Source organism: Solanum dulcamara, chromosome 6 (genome assembly GCF_947179165.1).
Source record: "Solanum dulcamara chromosome 6, daSolDulc1.2, whole genome shotgun sequence".
Taxonomy (NCBI): domain Eukaryota; kingdom Viridiplantae; phylum Streptophyta; class Magnoliopsida; order Solanales; family Solanaceae; genus Solanum; species Solanum dulcamara.
Window position 1 is genome coordinate 6,925,794 of NC_077242.1, and position 27,167 is coordinate 6,952,960.

A 27,167-nucleotide genomic window follows, 5' to 3' on the forward strand; every position below is an offset into this window, starting at 1 on the left:
AATTTTAGAAGTGTTTGTTGGAGTTGTTCCGTATTATTATTTTTTTAGTCCTAAATATATTCCGTGTTAAAAATGGTTAAATGCTAATAGCTTTTAAAATATTTTGGTACATTTCCACATATCTTTAATTTAAGATCACATAATTTAAAAGTCTTTTTTTATTTTTTTGAAATTTCTTGTCTAGTTAATTAGACAAGATGAAGCTACGTACAGTGGTGTCAGGATGTCCAGTTGGAAAATTACAACACTATATATATAAGTCAAATCTTACTGTCATGCAAGATTGAATTCTTATAGAGTTACATTAGGTGTAAAAGTATGCAGGTCATGCAAGATTGAATTCTTATAGAGTTACGCTGGATGCAGATATATGCAGATCATGCAAGATTAAATTCTTATAGAATTATGCCTTCGAAATCAGATAAATAAATTGAAACTAAGTATGAGTATAATGTATGCATGCAATATTATGCATGCACCACTTGGAACAGTTGAAAGTCAAACAAGAACAAACTCTGGCCTATCTCTTAATTCACCGCCAAAAAGCCACCAACTTTTCCACATACTTTCTCCTATATATAAACAAGACTCCTTCTCCATTTTACTCCATCTACTTCAACAATGGCCAACATTACTCATTCCATCTTTTCCTTCTTTCTCATTTTCAACATTCTTTTTTTCTCTTTCTCATATTATGCACTAGCAGGACGTGACATCCCAAAAATCAATGACAAGATCAAACACCCCGACACGTTCATGCCATACGATGGCACGGTCCTAATTCCCGGGTTTGGGCGGGTTGTTGTCCCGCCTAAAGGCTCTCATGTTAATCCATTTACATACAATCCTATCACTGGCTCTAATAATGGCAACGGTTTGATTATTCCGGATCCTAGCTCTGTCATTGGCCCTTACATTCCTGGTGGTGACGATACACTTGTCCCCAACCCTGGAGTCGAAGTACCTAGTGGTGGTACCACTCCCGCACCACCATAGGTATCGTCATTAAAAAAAAATAATTAAAGGATAGTCTGATGCATGCATAAAGCATTTTGAGTTCACGGCATTGAGTTTCTTAATTTTGTTTTCGTGAAATAAACATGCAAATGCATGTAGTACGTACCTACCTAGTTAGTTTTGAGTTCATTTAATTATGTAATAGTGCTTGTTTTTTGTGTTAGTGCGTGCATGTACGGCTTCAATTTCTAGTGTTTCTCCAATAAACTTCGTTGTTTTAGATGTGTCTTTGTGCAAATTGAACTTAATATGGTTGTATTATATGTTCATTTTGTTCAATCTCAAAAATAAGTTGGGATTTCCGGCTATATGAATCTACTACGTACATTGAACATACATATTTATGTGTTTAAGTTTATCATCATACAACAACAATTATGCCTCTGACATAAACTAGAACTATATGTTCCTCATTTAATTTGGAATTTTACACTCTGTACTGGCCATTCAAAATAATAGCCAATATATATACATTAATTAATTAATGTATAATTTAATTAGTGGATGTAATTATGTTATTTCATGTTTAATACCATAAACTTCATAACCATGTGATCATGTTCCCAAGAATAATATTACTCCCTCCGATTCTATTTATATGTCACAATTTTAGATTTTACGTGCATTAAAAAATCACGTAAGTTTACTATTCTACTTTTATTTAATATTTTTTTGAAGTCAAGTTTTCAATCAATGAACATGAATTAATTATTTTGATTAATTAATTTGACCAATGTACATGAATTATTTACTTAGTTTTTCTATGTTGGTCAAATTTATATTTTCAAGCCTAATAACTCACAAGGGTAAAATAGAAAGAATAGTGTCATTTGTGCATTGATTTTGTGAAATGACAAATATTAAGGACCATCTATTTTTATTAAGAACGACATATAAATAGAAACTGAAGGAGTACTGCTTTTTAATTAGTATGGATTACACAAATCTCATAATGTTAAGAACTAGTTACATCATATCCCTACTCTTTTTGAAATTACAAAAATTCTTTAAATTTGGTGGAATTCGGATACATTCCAAAAAGTCTTGATACATCACATAAAGTGATGTATCCGACTGATACATCGTGTACAGTGATGTATCCGATCGATAGATCGCTTAAAGTGATGTATCCAACATTTCGATACATCACGTAAAGTGATGTATCCGATCGATATATCACGTAAAAGGATGTATCTGACCGATGCTTCACGTAAATGATATATCCAACGTATCGATACATTACGTAAAGTGATATATCCGATCAATACATCCAAGTAATGCATCCGAGAATAGAAGAGAAGGGAAATTTTTATAATTTTTTCAAATAATAATAAAAAATTAAAATATATAATAAAATAATTGTGTATTTAAATAGTTTTTCATTTAATTAACGTCAAATCGACAATCACATGTGGAAACGTTAACTACTTCCACTTCTGACCACTTTTTCACAGAGTTAAACGTCATCTTCTAATGTCTTTGTCAATGTCCAGCAAAATCTTGAATGTTCAACACTCCGTGTCTAATTATCAAATTTTAACTTGAAAAAATAATAATTAATATAATGAGTTTATCATTTTACTTCTGGATAATATTTTAATATATTTACTCACTATATTTTTAAAAAATATTAACTCAATATTAATGAATTAAGGATATAATTGAAAGAAAAAAATGTTCTTTCTAAATTTGTCGAAATTGACAAATAATAAAAGAAATCAAATTAAAAAATATTTAACAAATAAAAAAAAAAAAGAAATATTTAAGTTAGTTACCTCACTCCTCTGATCTATTTTATTTGTCATTTTTATTAAAAATAGATGACTCAAAATAATTATCATTTTAAAAAATAAGATATAATTAGTTGTTTGTTTAACCTTAGCCATAAATACTAAAAGATATTAACGTGGTGACTACTAGAGTTGTAAGAAGTAACAAAGTAGACAATAGAACTACCCATCATTAATGCTGCAATTTGCTGGTGGCCCTTAAATGCTGTGGTCCACTATCCATAAGCTGGAAGGACACCAAACGAATGTTATATAGCGCCGACAACAAACAATAATTATGCCATGTTCCAAACAAATTGAGGTCAACGCTGACAGCATACAAAAATAATTACACTATCAATATAATCTAAGTGATTATGAATCCGTTTGGATGGACTTAAAAAAATAATTTTTATGAATGAAGTGCTTTTAGAATTTTGAAGTGCTGAAAATTACTTTTATAAATAAGCAGTTGAGTGTTTGGATAAAAGTGCTTAAATGAGAAAAATGATATGAATTTTAGGGTTAAAAGAATAAAACGGGTAGTTTGAAAATTTAGTTAAAATATAAGAGATATAAAAGTAATTTTCATGGTCAAAGAAAATGACTTTAAACACTTAGAAGAAAAAAAGTTAGAAATCCTAACTTTTCATTTTTGACTGACTTTAAAAACTTTATGGCTTAAAGTTAGCATCAGACAAACATGTCCAAAAGCTAAAAAAGGACTTTAAATTGGTTTTGACCAACTTAAAGCCCATCCAAACGAGCTCTATAACAAATTATTATTTCATTTTCTAAGTTGCAATATAAGGTTTGCTACAATAAATTACTTCTTGTAGGTCAACTTAGCTAATACTGTAAAAACTTTATAGCCATACTGAAAAGAATGAAGATGATGAGATGCTAGTAATTGTCAATTGAGCATAAGAAATTCAGTGTTGTATCCACGTGTAAATTGTGTGATCAGTCACACCAAATGAACTAAATGTTATATATATATATATTAAGTACATTAAATAGGTAAGTAATGTGGCACAGAAGAATTTTAACATATATCGTCAGTATTGCGAAGACTTCATTCCCTAAAGATATCTCAGTCCAAGAAGAAAACAATCTCTAAACTGGAATAAACCAGCAGTTGTGTCATAAGAGCTTGGACTCTCTTGATCTGGATATAGCTTATAATTAACCTGAAAATTAAGACAATTTAATGGTCAAAAGAACAGTTCACAAGAAAATGGGAAAATTCAAGCTTTCATCCATGTGTTTTGGGGGTGAGGTGGTCTCCTTGTATCAACTTAGGCAATCCTCCCCAAAAGCTATTTTTGTTGGGCTGCATATTGGGCCGAGTCAGAAGGTCCAACATGTGGTGGGGACTGCATATGCCATTTCTATATACATAAGTGATTAGACATAAATATTTTAATCGACAATATCCATGACAACCCGCTTATTTTTCAACGGAAGCAACCATATTTGAGCATTTCAACTGTTATAAAGTCCCAACTTTTCTAAGTTGCTGGAGATATCTTCACTCCTTCCCTAAGTGCATGTGTTTTCGGAAAATGGAGATTCACAGAAAACTCAAGAGACCGAACATCTTTGCACTTGCCAAAATAGCAAGGTGAATGTGCCGGCCATATTTGCACATGAGAGCCTCAAATGGCAAAGCAATCCTCAAATTTCATTTTCTATTTCCCTTCTAATATTTCATTTTCAGGCAAAGTAAATCTGCACATTTCAGTTTTCCGTGTATTAGAACAGTTAAGTAGATATAACTAGAGCTTCTCAATAGCCTTAACAACAACAACTATGTCTCAATCCCAAACAAGTTAAGGTCGCTTCTATGAATCATCATTTCTCCATAAGTTCAGCTCATGTCATCATCAATCTCTACTGTTTTGTTCTCTGTGTGTGTAACATGGCAAAAGCTAATCATACAGAAGCCATGATTGAGTTATTGAGTTCACTACACAATCTGTAATGCGACTTTACTCTGTATATACTTCGCAGCAGTTTGCTGCTCTTTAATACAATACCTTTTACCAATTAAAAAATAGTAAAAATAATATTATTATTAGAGGTTCTTTAACAAATAGAAATATATTAGAAGTTCTTTAACAAATAAAAATATTTAAAGTGTCACACCAAGGATTTGAAATTGTAACATAAAGCAATTTTTTAATCCCTTTTACTTCAACAATAGAATATTCTCTAATTTTCAATAGCCTAAACGAACAAAAAAATTGTGAACAACATTCCCGAAATGGGATAGCTGATAACTTAGACCAAAAAGATTCATCATTATACTAATAATTAACAACCTCAAGAAGATTTGGATCCAAACTTCAGTTTGCAACCAATGTGTCTCGTAAATAGCATCATCTAACAAGAACTCTATCATTTTAGGCAATTGCAATTCGATATGCTCGTGAACCTTTGGTGGGTGATGGAAAAGAAAGGAATTCATATTAAATATATAAATGTCATAAAGGGCATGTATGAAGGAGCTGTCACTAGCGTGAAAACAGTAGAAGGTGATATGAAGGAGTTTTCAATTACAATGGGTTTACACCAGGGTTGGCATTGAGCCTCTAATTGTTTACCCTAGTTATGGACAAGCTAACCAACACAATAGAAATTGAGGTCCCATGGTGTATGCTACTTGTTGATGATATTGTGTTAACTGACGAAACTAGCAAAGGTGTCAACCAACAGCTTGAACTATCGAATAGCACTTTAGTCAGTATGAGAAGAGAGAAGTTAAGGTGCCAAAATGCATTAGATATCTAGCCTTATTGTTTCAAGAGGATGAAATAATAGATGAAGATATTACCCATAAGATTAAAATCAAATAGTTGAAATAGAGAAGTGCTACCAGGCTATTATGTAATAGAAGGATGCCTACCAAAGTAATAAGTTATACAGAACATCTATGAGGCCAAAAAATGTTATATGGTAATGAATGAACGGGTGTTAAAGTTCAACATATCCATAAAATGAATGTTGCAGAGATTTGAATGTTAAGATGGATGTGCAGCCATACCAGATTATATAAGATTAGAAATGGCAACATTCTCCAAAGGTGCAAATAGCACCTATTGAGGATACAATGCAAGAAGGCTGCTTGAGATGATTTGGACATGTTCTGCATCAACCTATAGATGCACCGGTTCATAGGTGTGAAACTATGGTAGGTGAAGGTGTTAAAGGGGGCGGGATAGACCTAAAATCACATGGAAGATAGTTGTCTCGAAAGACCTACAAGTGTTTGGTATTAATGTAGACTTAGCTAAAGATAGGACACAATGAATGAAAAAGATTCATATAGGTGATAGCTACTAGTTTGAGGATAGGTGTTAGACTTGTTAGAGAACTTCTAATAATATTATTATTATTTTTAACTTATCTTTCACTTTTATTTTATTTAGTATGATGATGATACGACATGGACTTAAATGAAGAAATGAGGATTCATATAGCCGACCTCAACTTGTTTGGGATAGAGGAGTAGTTGTTGTTCAGGTTTAATATTCTTAAGCTCGAGTCAGCAACCACCACCAAAATAAGTTGGTTGAGGAACAAACTAAAGACATCATAGTTAAGCACAAAAATACAAGGCTACTCATAGTACAAAAGATCCAGATAGGGATGAAATGAAATAGAGGTTCCAACCAATTATTCCACTCTTAGTTCCAGAAAATTGTTGCAAACAACCATTCACCCTGGTCATGCACCAAAACAAACTGACACTCCTCTAGAATGCAGTCAACAACTTAAAACACATTAAGTCGTCTAACTCTTTTCTAGGAAACCTCTCCATCAAAAGAATTTTATCGAAAACAGAATTTCTTTCCCAAAATATTCACCTATTTCCCATGATCCCTTTTCCAGCATTGACATACATATAAGCAGGGGCGGAGCCAGGTAGGGCAAGGAGATTCATTTGAACCTTCTTCGGGGGAAATTACATTGTATAAACAAGGTTACAATTACATTATATAGTAGACATTGAATCCCACTTCTTTGAGAGTTAATTTCATATTTTGAACCCCTTGGTGAAAATCCTAGCTTTACCATTGTATATACGTACTTTCCGTTGTTTTTCAAAATATATGTAAAATCTGGGAAAACAAACTCTTATCTTATTAAATGGCATGCTTATATACGATTAACATAGATTTCCATGGTAAAACCTAACTTCCTTTCATACATACCTATAACAACCAGGGTAAATTTCAATAATTGAAATCAACCCACTCACGAGGTTGTTTCTCAAACATAAAGACTTTCAAGGCATAGAGGTTGTGCAATTGTATTCCGACTTTCTAATCGTCTTTTATCAGGCAAAATTTCATAGAAATTCAATTTTAAACAGCTTTTACTTGGCTCTATTTCAATAAGGAGAACAATTTTCATTTTTCGCTCTTCTAGAAAAAAAATTGGAAACTATATTTATTTGCCAGTAATGCAAAAAAACTTATTTAGCAAATTCAAAAGTGTTCCATCTTTTCATGAAAAGTTGAAGCAAACATTATTCACAGACCCTGAACAACATTGATTCTCCATAAATAAAACTCAAGCATCTAATACCAATACAGCTACAGAAAGAGATGAAGAATAGGAGATTTGTGATTTCTTGGGTTAGGTTCTCCAAATTGAATTTGGCAAACAATAACTCCAACACACCAAATGAAATGTAAAAAGAATTTGATCCTGTTCCCATCTAAAACCATGACGTTGTACTGGATTCAGTCGAGCTGTTCCCCCAAAAGGAATTAAAAGAAAGGGTCTACAAATTTGTATCTTTAAAAACAAAAAATGCCATGTATTTCCTAGATATGGTTGACTGCTTTTCAGTTGCTGACCGTACCCTCCATGAAAAATGGCCAGTTTAGCATATCTACCATAACTGCCATTAACGAGGAGAGAGTCTCTGTGAATGATCCAAATGAAAGCTTTACACGTTGTGCCTAATAACGATTACTCCTTTCTATTTTCTACTTAAAGTCACTGAAGCGATTTTAGAAGATTCCAAGACAGGACACCAATCATGAGTCGCATTGAACTAGATCAATTTCATCAATTAGACTTTGAGACTTCAATAGAATTGAATGAAATAAAAACTAAAAAGTAAAAACCATATTTTACCATTACAAGAGGAGACAAAATAACAGATAGAAGCTGGATACGGGACATATATAAGTTACTTCTACTAATGCCCTTTGTATTCACAGACTGCTATACCGCTAAACTAGAGAGATTTGTTTATATTGTCCAAATTAACATGGGGTACTCCAAGCCAAAGACTGTTGATATTCTCAACACTAAAATTTTTAGCAAGAATATGATCTAAGCTATGAGAACCAATTCAATTTCAGTTAAGAAGGTATCATATTTCTCCATTCTGCAATTCACTGAACAAAATCCAAATTAACAAAACACTTGGATAATAAAGTATATCTTCACAAGCTTACAGCACTTGCAGTCATTTAAAACCTCATCCCCATGAAATGGATTTTCCAATTGATGCATTTTCTCTTTTTCTTGATTGTGTTAGGGAAGTTAGCACTTCTAGTCCTCAAATATTGAGAAAATTCTGGTTTTGGTCGTCATACTTTTTAGTTAAACACATTTAACTTTCAATTAAGTTAAGTAGGAGGCATATACCTCTTAGAAATACAATTTTACTTTAAGTACTTTTTACTGGCATATCTATCAGAGTGTGTAGCAATAAAGAAACAGTTTTTTCCACATTTATCTTCCGCCTAAAAACTACTTCATATCTCCTAAGCTATCTCATAATAAGCTTAAGGGAGTGTCTGTCCCAAGAAGTGAAGATGATAACATCTGAATTAATTATTGGGGACAGACACCCCGGTAAAACAACAAGTGACATAAACCCAGTCGTCATTTGGTTTATGATTTGTTTTTTTAGAAGGATCCACTTTCTCAAAACCATAGTACAACTAATATATCCTACCATTTTCTCCTCTCTTTTTTTTATAACCGTGGTTTCTACACCAGTTTGTGCATAACTCGACGAATTCCACATGATACCTGATACCTCCCAGCAACATTTACTAGGTAACTCTATCCACCAAGCTAGGACAAATGCAAAAAAATCACCCAGTATTTTGTCTCTACTGGAATCTTTTTTCTTATGACCGTGGTGTCTGGACCAATTTTTGTGCATCTCAACTAATTCCACGGAAACCTAACACCTAACCTCCCACCAGCAACAAGTATTAGGTACCTGTGTCCATCAAAGCTAGGACATATAAGAAGAATCACCTAATATTTTTTAGATATGAACATGAGACTTCATAACTCTCAACCAATTCATTGACCACTGTGTGCCTCTGCTGAAAATTTAAATGTGAGACCTCAGGATGCTCAACCCACTTCATCTATCCACTACGCCACACCTTTGGGCCTTGGGTATGTGTACTACCATATTCTCAGGTTTCTAAAGCAAGATTTTCAGCAAGAGAAATCCATCAAAAATCGAAAATAAACTAACGAACAAATAAAAGTTTGAGCCTTTTATCTAATAAAAAGGCTCAGGCATCATGAGTCTCCCATAATTTCGGATCCCAACATTCAACACACAGAAAAACAAACATGTTCAAGCTCAAATGCAATGTGGAAGGACATAGAAGGGTATCAAATGAAACAAAAATTAAGGAGGAAAATGAAAAGGGGTTGCTAAGAATTACCTGTATGGATCAAATTCCGACGATTTTGAAGAGAATGTAGCAGAGGAAACAGAAGAATACGAAGAGGAAAAGATAATCTATAAAAACAAAGAATTTGGTGGATCCATGATTTCTATTCACCGTCTTCTTTGTGACGTCTCCGTTTAACTCCACCTTCGCCATTACTATTCCCAATCAAGATCGCAGATCAAAGAATAGATCTACTTCTCCACTTCTCTCGGGGAGTTTCTTCTTCTTCTTCTTTATACCCGCGCTTTGTCCCTTTCTTTGAACACCACCTGTTTATCTTATTTGTTATAGGCCATTTGTATCAGGAGCTGTTTTCAGTATTTTTTTTTATTTTTTTTAGTGTTTGATTGGTCAATATTTTGTACTTAAAATAAGTTCTAATAAATAATTGAGTTTATTTTAATAAATTTATTTTAAATAGTTTATAAATTATTACTTATAAATCAAAAAAAAAGGTTAGTCTGCACCAACTTTTTTTAAAAAAACTTATAATCAGTTTTAAACTTATAATCTGATTAAAAATAAGTCAATCTAAATAAGCTATTACTCTCTCCCTCCCATGTGACATTTTTAGTTTCTCCACAATTTTGATTAATTTTGAAGTTAAGTAGATTATATTAAATTAATATTAAATTTTATGCGATAAATATTATAAACTGTCATGTCAATGTGATTTAAAAAAATTAGACTTTAAAATATTAATCAAAATTTAGATAATTTAAATTTCAAAAAGAAAAGTATCATATAAGTTAAGCTAAAAAGAGTAGTTCTTTTCTCTCTCTTTTTTTTATTTTACGATATTCAACAATTATTAATTTGATCATTCACATTTGTGTTAGGCGTCATGACTTACTAAGCATGAGTTTGGACATGACATGCAATATGTCGCGATTTCAAATCGGTGTTTAAATATGCGATTTGAATTATGATTTAAAATTATTTCAAATTTTAAATTCTTTATACAGACAAAAAAAAAGATTTGGAAATTTAAATCATGATTTTAACCCTTTTAAATAAACAAAATTGACCAATAAATTTATATTTTTTAAGAAATATCATCATATTAAATTTTTCAAAATGAAACTCATGCTCGGTGTAAAGAAATTGTATGTACCATATGAAAAGATTATAACTAGTTGTTACTATTATTGACTAGTGTATCTTTATAAAACTAAATATATTTGAAAATTGTAATCAAAAATATTTATTTACGAAAGAAACATAGAAATATGAGTGTAAACAACAAATTTTCGAGACGAGAAAATTAAATAATCAAGATCAAAAAATTGGTATAACAAAGAGTAATATTTTATTTCAAAATGTAATGCGTGTTACAATCTCTATGATAATCCTCTTATTCTTCAAATAATACGTAATATGTTGAACTTGAATTTGATTTTGAGTCAAGGGCTTGAATAGCTTGATCTTGAATCTTCGTCTTTAAATTTGGATTTGAATTATTCGTCACGAACACTTGTATGGTTATGACGAATAATAAATATGAACAAGTAACTTGATCTTGAACTTCTTGATATTTTTCTTCGTTCTTGATCTTGAACTTGAACTTGAATTTGATTACTTGAACTTTGTATTTTTGTAAAAAAATTATGGCCTTTGATCCACGAGCTCTCTTCTTGTTCTTGAAAACTCCATACTCTGAGAATAATGAAGACCCATATTTATAGTTGTAGGGAGTGGTATAAGGGTGTGATTTGATTGGTTGGTTTGAACTAACCAATCAGATTTCTTTGGTGAAGAACTTTAATTTGATTGGTCAGAACATGTCACATATACACGTGACATTATTCTAGTGACTCATTTAATTTGACTTAGATTGCCACATAACTTCGACACGTGGCATGATTTTAGTGGCTTATTTAATTTGATTTGAATTGTCACATAATTTTGGCAAATGGCATGATTCTAATGGCTCATTTAATTTGACTTAGATTACCATATAACTTTGACACGTGGTGTGATTTTAGTGGCTCATTTAATTTGACTTGAATTGCCACATAACTTCGACACAGGTTTGCTTTTAGTGGATCATTTATTTGACTTGGATTGCCACATCATTTAGACTAATTTCTTGAATTTAATATAGTCCAAAATAATTTACGGATTTAAATACAATATAATTTTAATGTTTATAATGAGATTTATCAATGTGATACCTTGAGATATTTAGATATTTTATCTATTAACCAGAGTCTTGTGAGATTTTCATATTTAATAAAAAAAGCACAATTTAAAAAATTCAAATCGCATATCCAAACAAAATTTCAACGAATCAAATATTCACGTTAATGAAGCTAGTGAAAGTGTAATAGACAATATTTTGGGTCTATTGGTCCCGGTACAACTTTTTGGTCTATCAAATAATCTTTTGGTCCCAATATGGGGGGATAATATACTTTTAAGAGTGTCAAAACATAACATATTTCCTAATGAAGGGACCATAAGCATACTTCTTAATTAATTGAATATTACACATGTGTAGTCATATATTTCAAAAATATAATTTTAAAAATTCATATTTCAAGTTCAAAATCTATGAACCTTATTACAACTTTTATATTTTTATAATAATTTTTTGTAAAATAGATTTCTCGATTTTAATAGATTGATTGTGTAAAAGGTACATCCTCGTTAATCAATTAGAGATCGTTTAATACACGAGACAAGTATAATAGTATTGGGATAAAATTTAGAGTTAATTTTCATGTTTGGTATGAGGTATTATCTAATCCTGAAATTATGTTATCCCACCATTTGTATAATTGTACTAAAATGATGGGATTACTATCCCATATCGAAGGTGGTATATACTTGTCTCATGGGATATCCATCTTATTCCATCCGGTGTACCAAACAATTCCTCAATGTCGATATAGAATTGTTACGCGATGATACATAGAATTTTTGAAGACAGATTCAAAAGAAATTCAAGTTCCAAAAATTGGTTCAGACCAACGACTTCTACTCACAAAACTTTAATTTTTTTTCAAGTAAAATGCACATACAAAATAATTTCGAGTTCTAAAAATACAACTTCAAAAATTAAAATTAAAAATTTATGATCGAATAGAAGTTAAGATGTTTATAGTATTTGAAAATTCAAAATATTTAAATTTTGTTTTGAGCTTTTAACACGATAAATATTTTGAGAAACTATTTTTAAAAATTATGACAGATAATTTAGAGAAGAAGTAACATTTGGATACTTCATGACTTGTGGGTCTTTATCGTTTAATTGAAAGATCTTCGGATATTCCACAATCTGTTCACTGATGATGACAAATTGACAACAGAAAAAAATTCAAGGGGCGAAATCATAAATACGAAAAGTTCGAAAAAAACTCGAATTTGGGAAATCCAATGATTCAAAAATTTTGAAGTTAGAGAGTTGAATTTTGAATATTATTTGAACTTTTGCATAAATTCAGGCGGAGAAAAAAATTTCATATGAGCTCCGATCATCGGAGAAAATCAAGGTTTCCGACGCACCCCTAAATCGTAGCTGATGCAAGGGGTTATATCGTTATCATCGGAGCATTTGAATCGGGTCATCCATGACCTTTTCAGTAGTTACTCGCCTCCTGTATGGGCAACACTAATTGCTGGAGTATTCATTGTTATCTCTCTCACACTCTCTATGTACCTCCTCTTTGAACATCTCTCTGCTTACAAAAACCCAGAGGTTTGTTGTTTTCTCAGTCGAAGAATTCTATGTATATTTGTTGTATCTGAGAAATAGTTGATTTTTTTGATTTGTCTTGGCAGGAACAAATGTTTTTGATTGGTGTGATTTTGATGGTGCCTTGTTATGCAGTTGAATCAGTAAGTTCATTTGTAAAAGAAATTTCTTTGTTAATTGTAGTGGTTTGTAACATTGTGGGAGTAGCATATAGGTTATATCTTTCTCCAAGGGAAAGAAAGGTATGTTTTTTTTGGCATAATTTTGAGATGATCATTAATAAAAGTAATCTCATTAGCAGAGTAGGAGGGTTTTGTTTCCTTCCCTTTTGTGGTGAAGGTTCTGTGGGTTCTTCAGCTTCTCCACATTTTGATATAACTAGTTTTGTAAAGCTGTTGGTGCGTAAGCATCCGAGAGATGGACACATGATAGGTCTTGATTGCTGATTGGAGATAAAAGAAGGAAAAATTGCTAAAAGGCTGGTCTGCTTTTGCTGGCTAATGAAGTGCAGAAACACAGTGACAAGCACAAGTTGTGCTATCCCATGTTCCTTACTAGTGGAATGTACTTTTGATTATAGCTGGTCAGTCTAGTCTTTTTGTTGTTCATTGAAGTGAAGAAGGCTTCATCTTTCAATCTAATGGTTTGTGGTGTCGTTGGTTAAGTTTCAGCTTTGATCTATGAAGGATTTCTGAGCCTTTTTTTCTTATGTACATCCTATCTGTTGAATCGTGCCCTTCTAGTTGTTCTCTTACACATTCAATAGCACTTTTTTTTTTTAAAAACCAGTTTGACCGGGTAAGCACATAAAAGCACCAAAACAAAAAGGAAGGAAAGGTAAAAGGAGGATAACCTTATTTCTTAAGATAATTGTTTCTAGATATCGGAAAGGTCAAAAGTTTACTAGGAATACAGGAGAAAAGGAATACATATGGTGTAGCGATGTCCATATTAATTGGTCATAAATAAAAGTAGATAACCTAAGATATCCAAGCACTTATTAGTTGATCTAAAACGAGTTTTCTGGAGAATTGCTCGAGTTTAAGCTAAAGCGGCTATGTGGGGTCGTATCGATTGGTTGAAGGGCCTAACAGAGAACGTAGTTTGAAGGTGGGCTGGGGGTGATCACTGTTTGTGCCAGATTGAAGAGATTAGTGCACTCTCAACATTAAAAACATTTGTCTGGAAAAACAAAAGAATATATTTGAGAATGCTAGCAAAAAAGGAGAAAAAGACAACATTCTCGATTATGTAAGTAGCAATAAGTTCTTTTGCATGGCCCTTTAATCTTTTTATACATAAGATAACAACATTCATCAGCAAAGATGTTTTGCTTTGGACTGTATTTGGTTAAAATGAATAAATGAGACATATATTTAATGTTAGAATAGGAATAGGATTTATACTGTAGTGTATATAAAAAGGGCTCATTGTAACAATATGTGTATTCAATATTTTTCTTTATGTTTTTCACATGGTATCGGAGCTTTCTTGAGAAACCTCCGTGACAGAGAAGCCAATCACCGCGTCTTCATTCCAGTGACTTTCAGATCTGACATGCACCACCTCCACCAACGACAGTATTTTACGAGAATTAACACCACCACAAGGTTCAGAAGGTACTCGTGACCAAACCTCAAAAATCAGCGACGCCCTGTCATACACTTTCTAGAGTTCCGACACCGGCGGTGCGTCTGTCACACATGTCGGAGTGTGAGCTATTTTCGGCCACTTCTTTGAGATTTTTTTCTCAGTCATGTCGTGCTGAAATTCCGATCTTACCCATATAATTTTTGTAGATTTTCGATCATTTTCAATTTTTCCGGCAAGATCCAATCCTGTTTCACACCATAAAGTGACCAGCGCAATCGACACTATGTCAGACACCATCTAACCTAGTGTATCGATTGTGACGATCACTTTATGGTCTAACCAGTTTCCTCGAGCATGGTTTGAGAAGTTCAACACACTAATTCAGGATTTTGGCATGGCTCGTAGTGAAGTTGATCACTCTGCGTTTTATCGACTTTATGCTCCAAATCTATGTAATTATTTGGTGGTTTATGTTGTTGATATCGTTATTATCAGCAATGATCAGGATGGTATCATTAAATTAAAGCAACATCTCTTTCAACATTGTCAGATTAAAGACTTCGGCAAACTAAAGTATTTTCCAGGTATTGAGGTTGCTTAGTCCAAATTAGGTATTGTTATTTCACAATGCAAATATGCCTTAGACATTCTTGAGGAGACATGAATGATGAGATGTAGACTTATTGACACTCTATGGATTCGAATGCTAAAGTTCTACCAAGTCAAGGGGAGCCATTCAGTGATCCTAGAAGATATAGGTGGTTGGTTGGTAAGTTGAATTATCTCACAGTAACTAGACCTACCATTTCTTTTCCCATGACTTTTGTAAGTTAGATTATGGATTCTCCTTGTCAAAGTCATTGGGATGCAGTTGTCCTTATTCTACGATATATAAAGTTATCTCTAGGTAAATGATTTCTCTTCTAGGATCGAGGCCATAAGCAGATCGTTGGATATACGAACACTGACTAGGCAGGATCACCTTTTGATAGAAGCTAATTTGGTGTCCTGGAAGAGTAAAAAACAATGTGTGGGTTCTTGATCTAGTGCAAAAGCAGAATATCGAGCAATGTCTGTAGCAACTTGTGAGCTAGTTTGGATTAAAAGTTGCTTAGAAAACTAAAATTTGGAGAAATCAGTTGGATGGAACTTTGTGCGATAACCAAGCGGCCCTTCACATCACATCAAATTCGGCATTTCATGAGAGAACTAAGCACATTGAGATTGACAGTCACTTTGTCAGAGAGAAGATACTTTTCGAAGATATTGTTATAGAATTTGTGAAGCCAACTGATCAACTTGCAAATATTTTTTCAAAGTCCCTCACTAGTCCTCGTATTAATTCCATTTATAACAAGCTCTATATATATGACTTGTATGCACCGACTTGAGGGAAAGTGTTAGAATATGAATAGGAATAAGATTTGTAAATAGTATCTTACGTGGAAAAGAATTGTAATGTAGTGGATATAAATAGGGCTTATTGTAACAATATAGATACAATATTTAATGCTCCTCCGTCCCAATTTATGTGAGGTAGTTTGACTTGGTACAGAGTTTAAGAAAAAAACAAAAACATTTGAAACTTATGGTCTAAAATAAGTCATAGATATTTGTGTGACTATAAATCATTTCATCAAGGGTTAAATGAGTATTTTAAAATTAAATTGTTACTAAATATAAAAATGTGTTATTGTTTTTGGGATTAACCAAAAAGGAAATGAGTCACATAAATTGGGACAGAGGGATTAATATTTTTTCCATTATTTGTCACATTTTTAGAGTCGAGGATCTATCGGAAACAAGTCAAACAACAACCTCTTTATCCCATAAAGATAGGGATAAGGTCTGCGTACATCTTGCCTTCTCCATACTCCACTTGTGGGATTTCATTGGGTATTTTGTTGTTGTATTTCTCTCATTTAACATTGCATGCTTCTACAAATACTACAAGATATTAAATTGATACAAGATTTTTCTCTTAAAAGTTGGAGTTTTGACATTGACAGAGTTAATGGTTAAGTTGCCTAGAGGCATTTATTCTTATTGATGATCAGCTCCAAGTATCTGGTCTATCTCAACTTGAAAGTCTATTCCCTTTCAAAAATATACTTTGTCAATTTCCTAATGGATCATTTCTTTTTTCACAGTTTGTGTCATTGGTACATCCAGCAATTAGTGTTGACATTGGGATATTGCGAGATTGCTATGAATCCTTTGCTATGTACTGCTTTGGGAGGTATCTTATTGCATGCTTAGGTATGGTTATGTTTCTATCTTATACTTCATCTTGCAAACTTTAATTTAGGGGTCGTTTGGTTCGTATACTAGTGATGTATGGATTATAATGCATTTTTTAATTGTTTTATGTTGTGAGTAATAATGTAGAAATTCTCAAGTTGTGAATAATAATAGAAGGATTTGTGCATCCAAGAGTGTGACCTAGTTGTCAATAAAGCGGGTTGAGAATCATCAGGTCTCAGGTTCAAATTCCAACGGAGGCAAAAATCGGTACTTGTGTTGGTGGGAGGTAGCGGGTACTTCTTGGAATTAGTCAAGGTACACGCAAGTTGGTGGGACACCACATTTATAAGAGAAAATAATATTAGGATTTATGTGCAGAGTAATGTAATACATTTAATGTTTATGCAATGATTATCCACTTTAAGGACATTTTTATAGTAGATACTCTTTTTCATGTATTACTAATATACATGCATTCTTGTTCCACCTTTTGTCCCCAAAATAATACAACGACCGCCTTATAAGTTGTGTTGTAGCAACAAGGGTATGGTCTAGCAGTAAATAAAGTGGGTGAAAACCTTGGAGTCCACGGTTCAAATCCTTGTAAAGACAAAAACACTAGATAATTTCTCCCCATCTGCCTAAACATTGGTGGGCAAAGTAATTCCATACTTGTGCTCAGTGGCGGATCCAGAATTTTAAAGTAATGGATGCTCGTTAATATTTAGCGGATATAGGCATATGACATATAATCAATGGGTTCAATCAAATACAATGTTTTCCGACAAAAAATATTGATATATAAGTTAAAAGATCACCAAAATTTCTAAAAATATTAAATTCTAAACAAATATGTAATTTGGAAAGTGTTATGGGAATATGGGTTCAATGGTAAGATTTGTGGTTGAATCTATTAAATTTAAATTTTGGATCCGACTCCATTAATGCATTGTCACTACAACTACCAAGTGCATAACTAGTTGAAACTGATGTTGAAATATCTTACACATAAACTCCAATAAATATTGTACCATTCAAAAAAAGATCACTTTATTCACAATCATCCTCTGTTTTCATTTGAAAATGATGTATAATATTATTATTGCTTGCACCAAATTTATTTTTTTAACATAAAAATTGTGTATTTGGTTTATCTTCACAAATTTACAAAATAAAAATGGAAAAATGTAAGTAAAAGGAAAAAAGAAGAAAACAAATAAAGGAAAAAACAAAAAGAAAGGGAAAGAAGCGATCAACAAGAAAAAAACTGCTAGAAGTGAGTATCGATCTTCTGCAGTGTGAGACAACAAGGATTTGTCTGCCCGCTGTAGCAACCAATGCACCCAATGGCTCTTTTAGCTCATGTGTGCTGGTTCTTTTAATTTATCTAATTTAATCAATAGTTTTTATTTTGGGTAAGTAAAGAAATTTTATTACCAAAGTGAATTTTGAGGAACATATTAAAAGAAACTGAGAGCTGGACATACTGCCCCAGACTTCAGTGCACTGCTTAACTACTTGCTATTTACAGAACTACTAGCAAAACTAGACATATATTCCCATATATTCCACAACCTTCACCCCATCATTTCCTCCCAGGAAGGATAGTAATTGTGATCCTCAAGCCAGGTTGCTAATTTAATCAATAGTTTATATAAATATATGAGTTCGGAAGTAATGGGTGCTCGAACACCCATAAGAGCCTATGTGGATCTGTCCCTGCATGTGCTGATTCTAGGTGGCATAATCGAGATAGCGTAAGCTGACCTAGACACCCTCGTTATAAAAAAAGAAAGTTATGCATGTATACATATTATACCGCCAACCAAACATTACATTAATTATGTGGAGATCGTTTTTACTTATGTGGCCTACAAAACATTTAGTTATGCGGAGATTATCTTTCTTATGCAACCAACTAGATATGTATTCTCTCCATTTCAATTTATGTGACATGCTTTGATTCGGCATGATTTTTTAAAAAGAAATGAAGATTTTTGAAACTTGTGGTCTTAAACATGCCATAACATTTTTGTGTTACAATTCTTTTGAAAATTGCGGTCTTAAACATATCATAACACTTGTGTGGTTATATCCTTATTAAAAAAAGCATTTGTGTAGCGGTAAATGGTTCTCATTAAGGTTAAAATAAGAAGTTCAAAGTTAAATTGTTTCCAAATATAGAAATATGTTATTTCTTTTTGGAACAGATGAGTGAGGAAAAAAGTCACATAAAATGAAATAGAGTATGGTGTACGTAGAATTTTATGCAGGGATTATCTTTACTATAACAACCAACTTGCCGGGTAATATTTAAATTCAGGACATTAACTTATATGCTTTACTGACTATAGAAGGAAAATATGTGATTTACTTGTTTTAGCAAGTTGAGGACTTTTGATAGTGTAAATTGCTCTTCTGTTCTTCTTTGATATGAGCTCTAAGAATCACCGGAGTCTAATTCCATCAATGTATCATTTTCTCTCTCTCACATATTAACACATGTTTGATCCTTTGAATTAAACAGTTGGCATGCCTTCTTGGCTGCGTGAACTTTCTTAGTAGTCCTGATCATGAAAATGCTGATGGAAGATTGCCAAGATTAAAACTGTGTTGGAAGTTTTTATTACAACTCATGTACATTTTGGATTACTTTAAAAATGCTTTTTGATCATTACATACAAAATTATTGCTTTTTTCCTTTTTCTTTTTTTGTAATTTTTTTATTTTATTTTTTGACTTAGGTGGGGAGGAGAGGGCTATACTATTTATGGAGAGGGAAGGACGTGCAGCTTCAAAGATGCCACTACTAGAGCATGACTCTGAGAAGGGAGTTGTCAAGCATCTTTTTCCCATGAATTATTTTTTAAAGCCATGGAAACTTGGTCAGTGGGTCTACCAAGTTATCAAATTTGGAATCGTCCAATATGTGAGCATGCTACTTTACTTAGATTTATATTCCTTTGGACATAAAAGCTGTGCTCATCTTTTTCCTTGTGATTAACATGATACAAAATATTCTTTGTAGATGATCATAAAAGCGCTTACTGCTATTTTAGCAGTGATTCTTGAAGCTTTTGGTGTCTATTGTGAAGGAGACTTTAAGTGGAATTGTGGGTAAGAAATACCTCTTAGTATACTTGTACAGAAAATCTACCACTCCCTTTGTGCTACAATCATTGCCTTTTCAGGAGAAGCAAAAAAAAGAAAGAAGAAAGACCTCTTATTACTTTATGGATAGTGACTGCGCATGCCTCAAAAGTTGCAAGTTTTATCTATTTACAGCTCTCTATTTTGTATATCATTTCTCTTAAGTAGGAAAAATATTTTCTTTTATTAGCACGATGTTTCATGGCATAAAAATTTCAGAGCATTCATGTGGTAGATACTCCTACAAACTATTATAATCTGGCAGAACTTTCAGTACTGTGCTTGACTTACTGGGCTGATCCACTTGTTATTAATATTATCTCTTGTTTTAATTCTGCTTTTTTGTAGGTACCCCTATGTAGCTGTGGTTTTAAATTTCAGTCAATCATGGGCACTGTATTGCTTAGTACAATTTTATGCCATTACAAAGGATGAATTATCTCACATCAAGCCGCTGTACAAGTTTTTAACGTTCAAGTCAATTGTTTTCTTAACTTGGTGGCAAGGTTTGGCGATAGCTCTTCTCTCTACCCTCGGTTTGTTTCGAAGTCCAATGGCTGAAGGTTTGCAATTTGAATCCAGCATTCAAGATTTCATCATATGCATCGAGGTAATTGTTCTGGAATTGGGCATGCATTTATTACATGTAGTGTATTCTTACAAGAATATTTGCTTTTATGATTTCTAAAATTCTATTTGGGTGCAGTATTATGCTTTTTAAGTTTTTATCAGTTGTCTAAGGATGCTTGATATTCGTTCCACAATTTGACTTTTACAGTTCTGTTTATTCATCCAGTACAGATGGGTGTTGCTTCTGTAGTTCATCTTTATGTCTTCCCAGCAAAGCCATACGAGCTGATGGGAGAGCGCTATACTGGGGATGTTGCTGTTCTAGGGGATTATGTGTCTGCAGACTTGCCAGTAGATCCTGAGGAAGTTAGAGACAGTGAGCGTCCAACCAAATTACGTCTTCCTCAACCTGACATTGATACTAAGGGCGGAATGACAATTAGAGAAAGTGTTAAGGACGTCTTTATCGGAGGTCGAGAATATGTAAGTTTCTTTCTCTTTACTAAAAGGTTTGATCTATCTTATATATTGTGAATCTCCATACAATTGAATCAAAACCTCAATATTGTTTTACAAAGGATGAGACAACTGAAGCCTCATCCGGTTGCTTATACTCTTAGTTGTCGTGAGAGAGAGTTGACAATTAAAGAGAAGAAGAATTAATAGTTGGGGAGTGAAATAGTCTTTCTGGGGAGAACATTCCAAGGAATTGATCCTATTGCGTTTTTTTGCACCTTCTCTTATCTGTTCTTTAATACCAGGGAATACACCATGATATTGGTGAATCAACTGATGTCGTTCTTGCTATTACCCCGGAATATATTGGAAGTACAGAGTTTGTTTGCCATTTTCAGGATAGCTCCTTAACTTTCTAAGATATCCTCACCGGCCAAAATCAAGTTAACTGCTTTGATTAATGACAAGTGCACAGCTGTCAAAGATAGGAATATATGATTTAAAATAAGAACAGGGGACAAGGACTGAACAAAAGGGATATTGAGTGCTGTGTTCAGTTCCAACTATGTGAATTAATATCTCTTGCCAATGTTAAAATTTTGGAATTTTTCTGGATTCTGATTAGTTTTGCGGATGGTATTGGACAGTTGAAATGTGGGGAGACTGTTGAGTTTCCTAGTTTATCCGACAGTCTTCCCACTTTCATCATATTGTTCTTGGTGTCGGATTGGAAGATGTGTTTTGCTTAGTGGTCTGAGTTATCTCGTTATGCTTCTTCTTGGCTTGTGGAGAAGTGACACGATCTATGCTCGACAAAATGATAGACTGATAAAAAAGGATACCAGGTCTTAGGAAAGTTCCAACGGAACATATCTCATCACACAATCACCATGGTTGACCAATTTTAGGTTTGAACATGTGAAGAGGAGCTGCGTAGACGCACCAATAAGGAAGTGCGATAGGTTGGTTATAGAGGGTACGAGAAGAGGCAAAGGTAGGCCGAAGAAGTATTGGGGAGAGGTAATAAGACAGGATATACGTAGCTTCAGATTACCGAGGACATGACCTTAGATAGGAAGGTGTGGAGGACACATATTAGGAGAGCAGGTTAGTAGGTAGTGTAGGGTTGTCTTGCTTAGGGTGGTTAGTGTTTGCCATTGTACTAGTTGTTTTATTGTAGTTTTGTTTGATATATAGCATTGTTTATTCTTGTTTTAAATAATCTGTCTTAGTATGTTGTTTATTGATTATTGCACTGTTCTGTTGTTGTCTTTGCTCCCTTCTGGTAGACTTTGCACTGTTTCCTTGTTACTTACTATCTTTTTTCACTGTCTTTTTCTTCTTCACTTGAGTCGAGGGTCTTTCGTAAACAACCTCTCTACCTCCACGTGGTAGTGATTAGGTCTGCATACATTCTACCCTCCCCAAACCCAACTTGTGGGATTTCACTGGGTATGTTGTTGTTTTCTAGCTTAAGTGAAAGCAAAATCACTGACAGTGATTATTTTGTTTCTCCAGTGCATCCGAACGTGATTTCTAAGTGATTGCTGTTACTTTCTCGTTAAGTAACTAGTTCTCTGACTAGCTTCGTTGGTGCTGTTGACAACCTGTTAGTTTAATTTATGAAGCTAAGAATGCTCTTGGAGCATTCGTAGATACATGCGTGTAAAATATATTAATAATAATAATAATAGTCATTATTGGCTGTTCCAATTTATTTGCCTATTTAAGAATCTTTAGTTATCAATTTTCACTAAAAAGAGAAAGAAAGAATCTTTAAGAGGGTGTTTATATAGGCTTATTTTTAGGTGCTTTTGGCTTTTAAGCACTTTTTAATTGTTAGAGGTGTTTGGCAAATGCACAAAGTGCTTTTAAGCTCTTTACTTTAGGCTTAAAAAGTACAAAAAAAAGAAGAAGCCAAAAGTCAAAAGTAGGTAGCTACCTACTTTTGGCTTTTAAGTCACTTAAAATAAGCTTATCCAAACACCCCTTAGTTGTCAATTAGCCAAATAGAATAGGAGCAAAGATCTATTATTGGTGAAACAAAGCTCTAAGAAAAAATAGGATGATCACTGGCATAGGCACTATAAAATTGGACACTTGAATTCAGATGAACTGGAGTGCTACAAGCGTCTTCAAGGTTGGGTCTTTGATATTCCTCTTAATTGAACTCCTTAAATTAAAGAGAAACTATATAATTAAGCACGAGGAAAGATTGTGTAGGTATTAGGAAATGGCAATATTCATTGAGCTTTTCTTCCATACCTTCGGGTGGGCATAGTTTGGGTATAACCGAAATCCAATTTTTTCGGATTTTTGGTTAGGTATTCTGGATTATGATGCACTGTGGATTTAATTTTGGGAAAATGACAGTCAAATACCATTCGGCATCTAGTTTACAAAATATGTACAGTGTATAGATAGTGCATACTTTATACTAAATATATATACAGCCGAAGTGTACATGTAGTGTATACTTTGGCCATGTTGGTAAACTAGTTGGCGGGAAAATTACAGCCGAATATCATTTGGGCATCTAGTTTACAAATATGTACACAGTGCATAGGTAGTGTATACTTAATACTAAATATACATACACTATACATATAATATATACCTATACAAAACATGCACAACCGAAGTGTATAGGTATACTTTGGTCATGTTGGTAAACTAGTTGGCCTAAGGGTACATTTACGCATGTTTCCTTTAATTTTTGAAGAATTTGGATTTTGATTGGGGATGAAAAAGATTTCGATATCCAGAAATCCAAATACTTTAGTCCCTTGGCCTTAACTAAACCAAACATTCCATTAAACATTAGCCCTATATTAAATTAAATCATCTGTGAAGACCAGCAGCCCACTTAAGAGAAGAGTGTCAACTTCCAAGCGCGAAGCAGTGAAGTCAACTTGGAAGGTCATCCCTCTGTGCATCATGTGGACTATTTCGTCGGAGAGAAACAACATGCGTTTTTTTTTTTGGGTGGGTGGGTGGGGGGTAACAACAAAGTTATTTTGTAAAGTATAGATGCATATAAAACTTATCCTTGTGGTGTAGGGGCAATATGCTGGAAAATCTAACTTTCCTGGTTCGGAACTTGTTTACTTGCAGTACCTTCTTCCCTTCATTAATAAAACTATCTTACCTTATCCCCCAAAAATGAAGGAATAGGGTCTAAGCCTCTGGGTTAACTTTGATAACTAAAACTAAGTAAATTTATCATTCTTCCTCTACTCACCTCTATTTCCGCTTACTGCTCTTTGCTCAAAACGGCTGAAGCTGGGAAGCGACTGAAGTAGAGATGAATTATTAAGGCAATTAGACGTGAATACTTTATTTAGAGGTGTTCCTTATTTGTAAGTAGAAGCACAACCTATAGGCTCAAACCGAAATGAATTAACCAAACCGATTAATCTGAAATCAAACTCTAAAAAGCCAAACCAAATTTAGCGTATTTGGTTTGTAATTTTTAAATCTGAAAAGCGAAAATTCATATGGATGTTCTCATAATCCAAACTGCATTGCGGGGGCCTACCCCTATCCATATTTGTTTACCGTAGTCGTGGATGAGGTAGTCAATAGTATAGATGATGAGGGTCCATGGTGCAATCTATTTAAAAATGATAGTTAATTGTTGAAACTCGCGAAAGGGTAGGCTAGAAGTTGGAATAATGGAGAAGAATTATGGGAACTAGATAGTAATGTGTTTTAGGATAAGTAGAAGTAAGAAAAAATATATGAATTGTAGATTTAGTCCCTTAAAAAGAATGAAGAAGTGGGATTAGACGAGATTATGGTATCGAACGTAGCCAATTCAAATGTTTGCGCTTAGTCTTCCAAAGAGAATTGTTAGATGACAATGTAATACATAGGACGATTGGAATGGAGGAGTGCTACAGGAACATTATGCAATAAAAAGATGCATAATTAAGTGAAATGCAAGTTATATAAAACGATTGTGAGACTAATGAAGCTGTATGACAGTGAATGTACTTAGGCCTCTAAAGGCCATATCATAAGATGGATATTTTAAATATACAAGCATTTTTATTACCTTATAAAAATATTTAAAAAGTTAAGATAGATGTGCAGTTATAAGGATTTGGTGAAATTAGAACTGATCATATCTAACAGAGGATTCAAGTAGCACAGATAGAGGATAGGATGACAGGTCAACCTGAGCCAGTTTGACACCATGTTCTTGGTAAACCTCCAAATGTAGCAGTTCATAGGTGCTATAGAGGAAGATAGTAAAGAGGGTAAGATATCGATCTAAAACTTTATTGGACTGTAGTAGTTTCAAAAGACATACAATTTCATGGAATAAAAAGATAAGGTTCGATGTGTGGCAAGAGTACTTAATGTTGGTTCTAGACTTGTATATTAGTGTTGAGATGTGTGAGATCCAGATATCCTCTGTTTTTAGATATCTTGGATTTTGCTTTAAACAATAAATTATTTGCTATTGGTAGGAAATAGACTTTGATAGAGTGGAATGGATAGAAAGGATCCTGTAGCCGACTTTAACTAACATAGTTAACTGCTGTATATGGTGTTGATCTTTACCTACTATCTTGTGAAAACTAAAACATGGATCTGCAACAATTGACATTTTTATTTGTTGCGTCTCCCTGTTATCGTTGATCCCCTTGTTAACTACTTTCTACAGATAGTGAATGATTTGAAATTCACGGTAACCCAAGCAGTGGAGCCTGTAGAGAAAGGAATTCAAAAATTGCATAAGATCTCTCAGAACATAAAGAAGCATGAGAAAGAGAAGCGAACGAAGGATGACAGTTGCATTGCAACATCATCTCCAGCACGGAGGGTCATACGTGGGATAGATGATCCACTTTTACATGGAAGCATTAGTGACAGTGGAACTTCGAGGAGAAAGAAGCATCGTCGGAAATCTGGATATACCAGTGCAGAAAGTGGTGGAGAAAGTAGCAGTGATCAGAGCTACGGTGGTATCCAAGTTCGTGGCCGAAGATGGCTTACTAAGGATTAGTCAGGAAAGAGAAGGGCAGAAAGTAATTGCTTTGAAGACCTTCTATACAGTATGCACACCTCTGCCTGAAAATCTGGAGTTGTTTAACTCTGTACAACATCATTCTTCTGCTCCAAGGAAGTTGAAGTATTTGCTTCAGCAAAGTCCATCTGGGGCTTTTTTCTCTATTCAGAGTTCAAGTGCTACAAAGCACTTGCATATTCATTCTCTCTTGTCATTGTTGTTGCACATAATGGTCTTCAATGGTGTATAGATGTATCCTCATGGGTGTATGATCCCTTGTTGTATCAGGATCAGTCTGGCTCATATAGAAGGTTTTGCATTTAGATTTTGAATCTTAGGAAGAGGTATGCCTGTCATTGATGAAATTAACTCGATGGCAGTTATTTATATCATCAAATGGTGTTTTCTCCTGCGCTTTTTGGTAAACATAGACATATTACCATTGACAACATAGAATTTATACACCTAAAGAGCATCTGGCGATGTAACACCTTTTAAGGAGTGCTATTAAAATCTAGACCTCTTTCTTGGATTGACTGTGGTGCCTTCCTCCTGACATAGACAACATATATCATCATCAACATGTAATCTCTTAGTTAACAGTTTATCCTGGCATGCATTAGCAATATAACCCCCTTGACACTAAATAGGGCACCATTTGGAGTCAATTGATGTTTCCCCCCTATGAGACCAGCTTGTCATTTGTTCTTTAGTGAGTTCTATTTCAGTGCAAAGCTTCTGAAATACTGCTCCTACTTGTTTTGTACTTCTATGTACTTCGCTTTAGGTTCAGCCAGTCTATTAATCTAATACTGCAATATTATGCACCAAATGTGTTTCTGTTCAGCACACATGCAAAAAGGCTTTTGATAGAAGAGAAATTGCCTTGGATCAGCAGTGGACTCTTCAAATTTCAAATTTCCAAA

At 33.6% G+C, this 27,167-nt stretch overlaps 1 protein-coding gene and 1 long non-coding RNA gene across 3 annotated transcripts; one reads left to right on the forward strand and one right to left on the reverse strand.

The window, feature by feature from the left end:
* Window positions 1-3,682: 3,682 nt before the first annotated feature.
* LOC129893275 (uncharacterized) lies at window positions 3,683-9,807 on the reverse strand. Its single transcript, XR_008767411.1, has 2 exons — window positions 9,506-9,807; window positions 3,683-3,976 (listed from the first exon to the last, which is right to left on the reverse strand). It is a non-coding gene; the product is annotated as an uncharacterized LOC129893275 (long non-coding RNA).
* Window positions 9,808-12,731: 2,924 nt separating this feature from the next.
* On the forward strand, window positions 12,732-26,653 carry LOC129892252 (protein LAZ1). Of its 2 annotated transcripts, XM_055967814.1 has the most exons (8): window positions 12,754-13,214; window positions 13,298-13,354; window positions 16,955-17,063; window positions 19,793-19,977; window positions 20,077-20,165; window positions 20,547-20,808; window positions 21,000-21,251; window positions 25,897-26,653. In XM_055967814.1, the coding sequence occupies exons 1-8, from the start codon at window positions 13,038-13,040 to the stop codon at window positions 26,236-26,238; spliced, it is 1,473 nt and encodes a 490-aa protein (XP_055823789.1). In that variant the 5' UTR covers window positions 12,754-13,037; the 3' UTR covers window positions 26,239-26,653. The 2 variants fall into 2 exon arrangements, with proteins under 2 accessions (XP_055823790.1, XP_055823789.1); XM_055967815.1 differs by lacking the exon at window positions 25,897-26,653 and having other exon boundaries at window positions 12,732-13,214; window positions 20,995-21,154.
* The last annotated feature ends 514 nt before the right edge of the window (window positions 26,654-27,167 follow it).

Coding starts and splice junctions, on each gene's coding strand:
- LOC129892252 (XM_055967814.1), top strand. CDS start 13,038: ATGCAAGGGGTTATATCGTTATCATCGGAGCATTTGAATCGGGTCATC. Junction 13,215..13,297: donor CTGCTTACAAAAACCCAGAG/GTTTGTTGTTTT, acceptor TTGTCTTGGCAG/GAACAAATGTTTTTGATTGG. Junction 20,809..20,999: donor ATTTCATCATATGCATCGAG/GTAATTGTTCTG, acceptor CATCCAGTACAG/ATGGGTGTTGCTTCTGTAGT.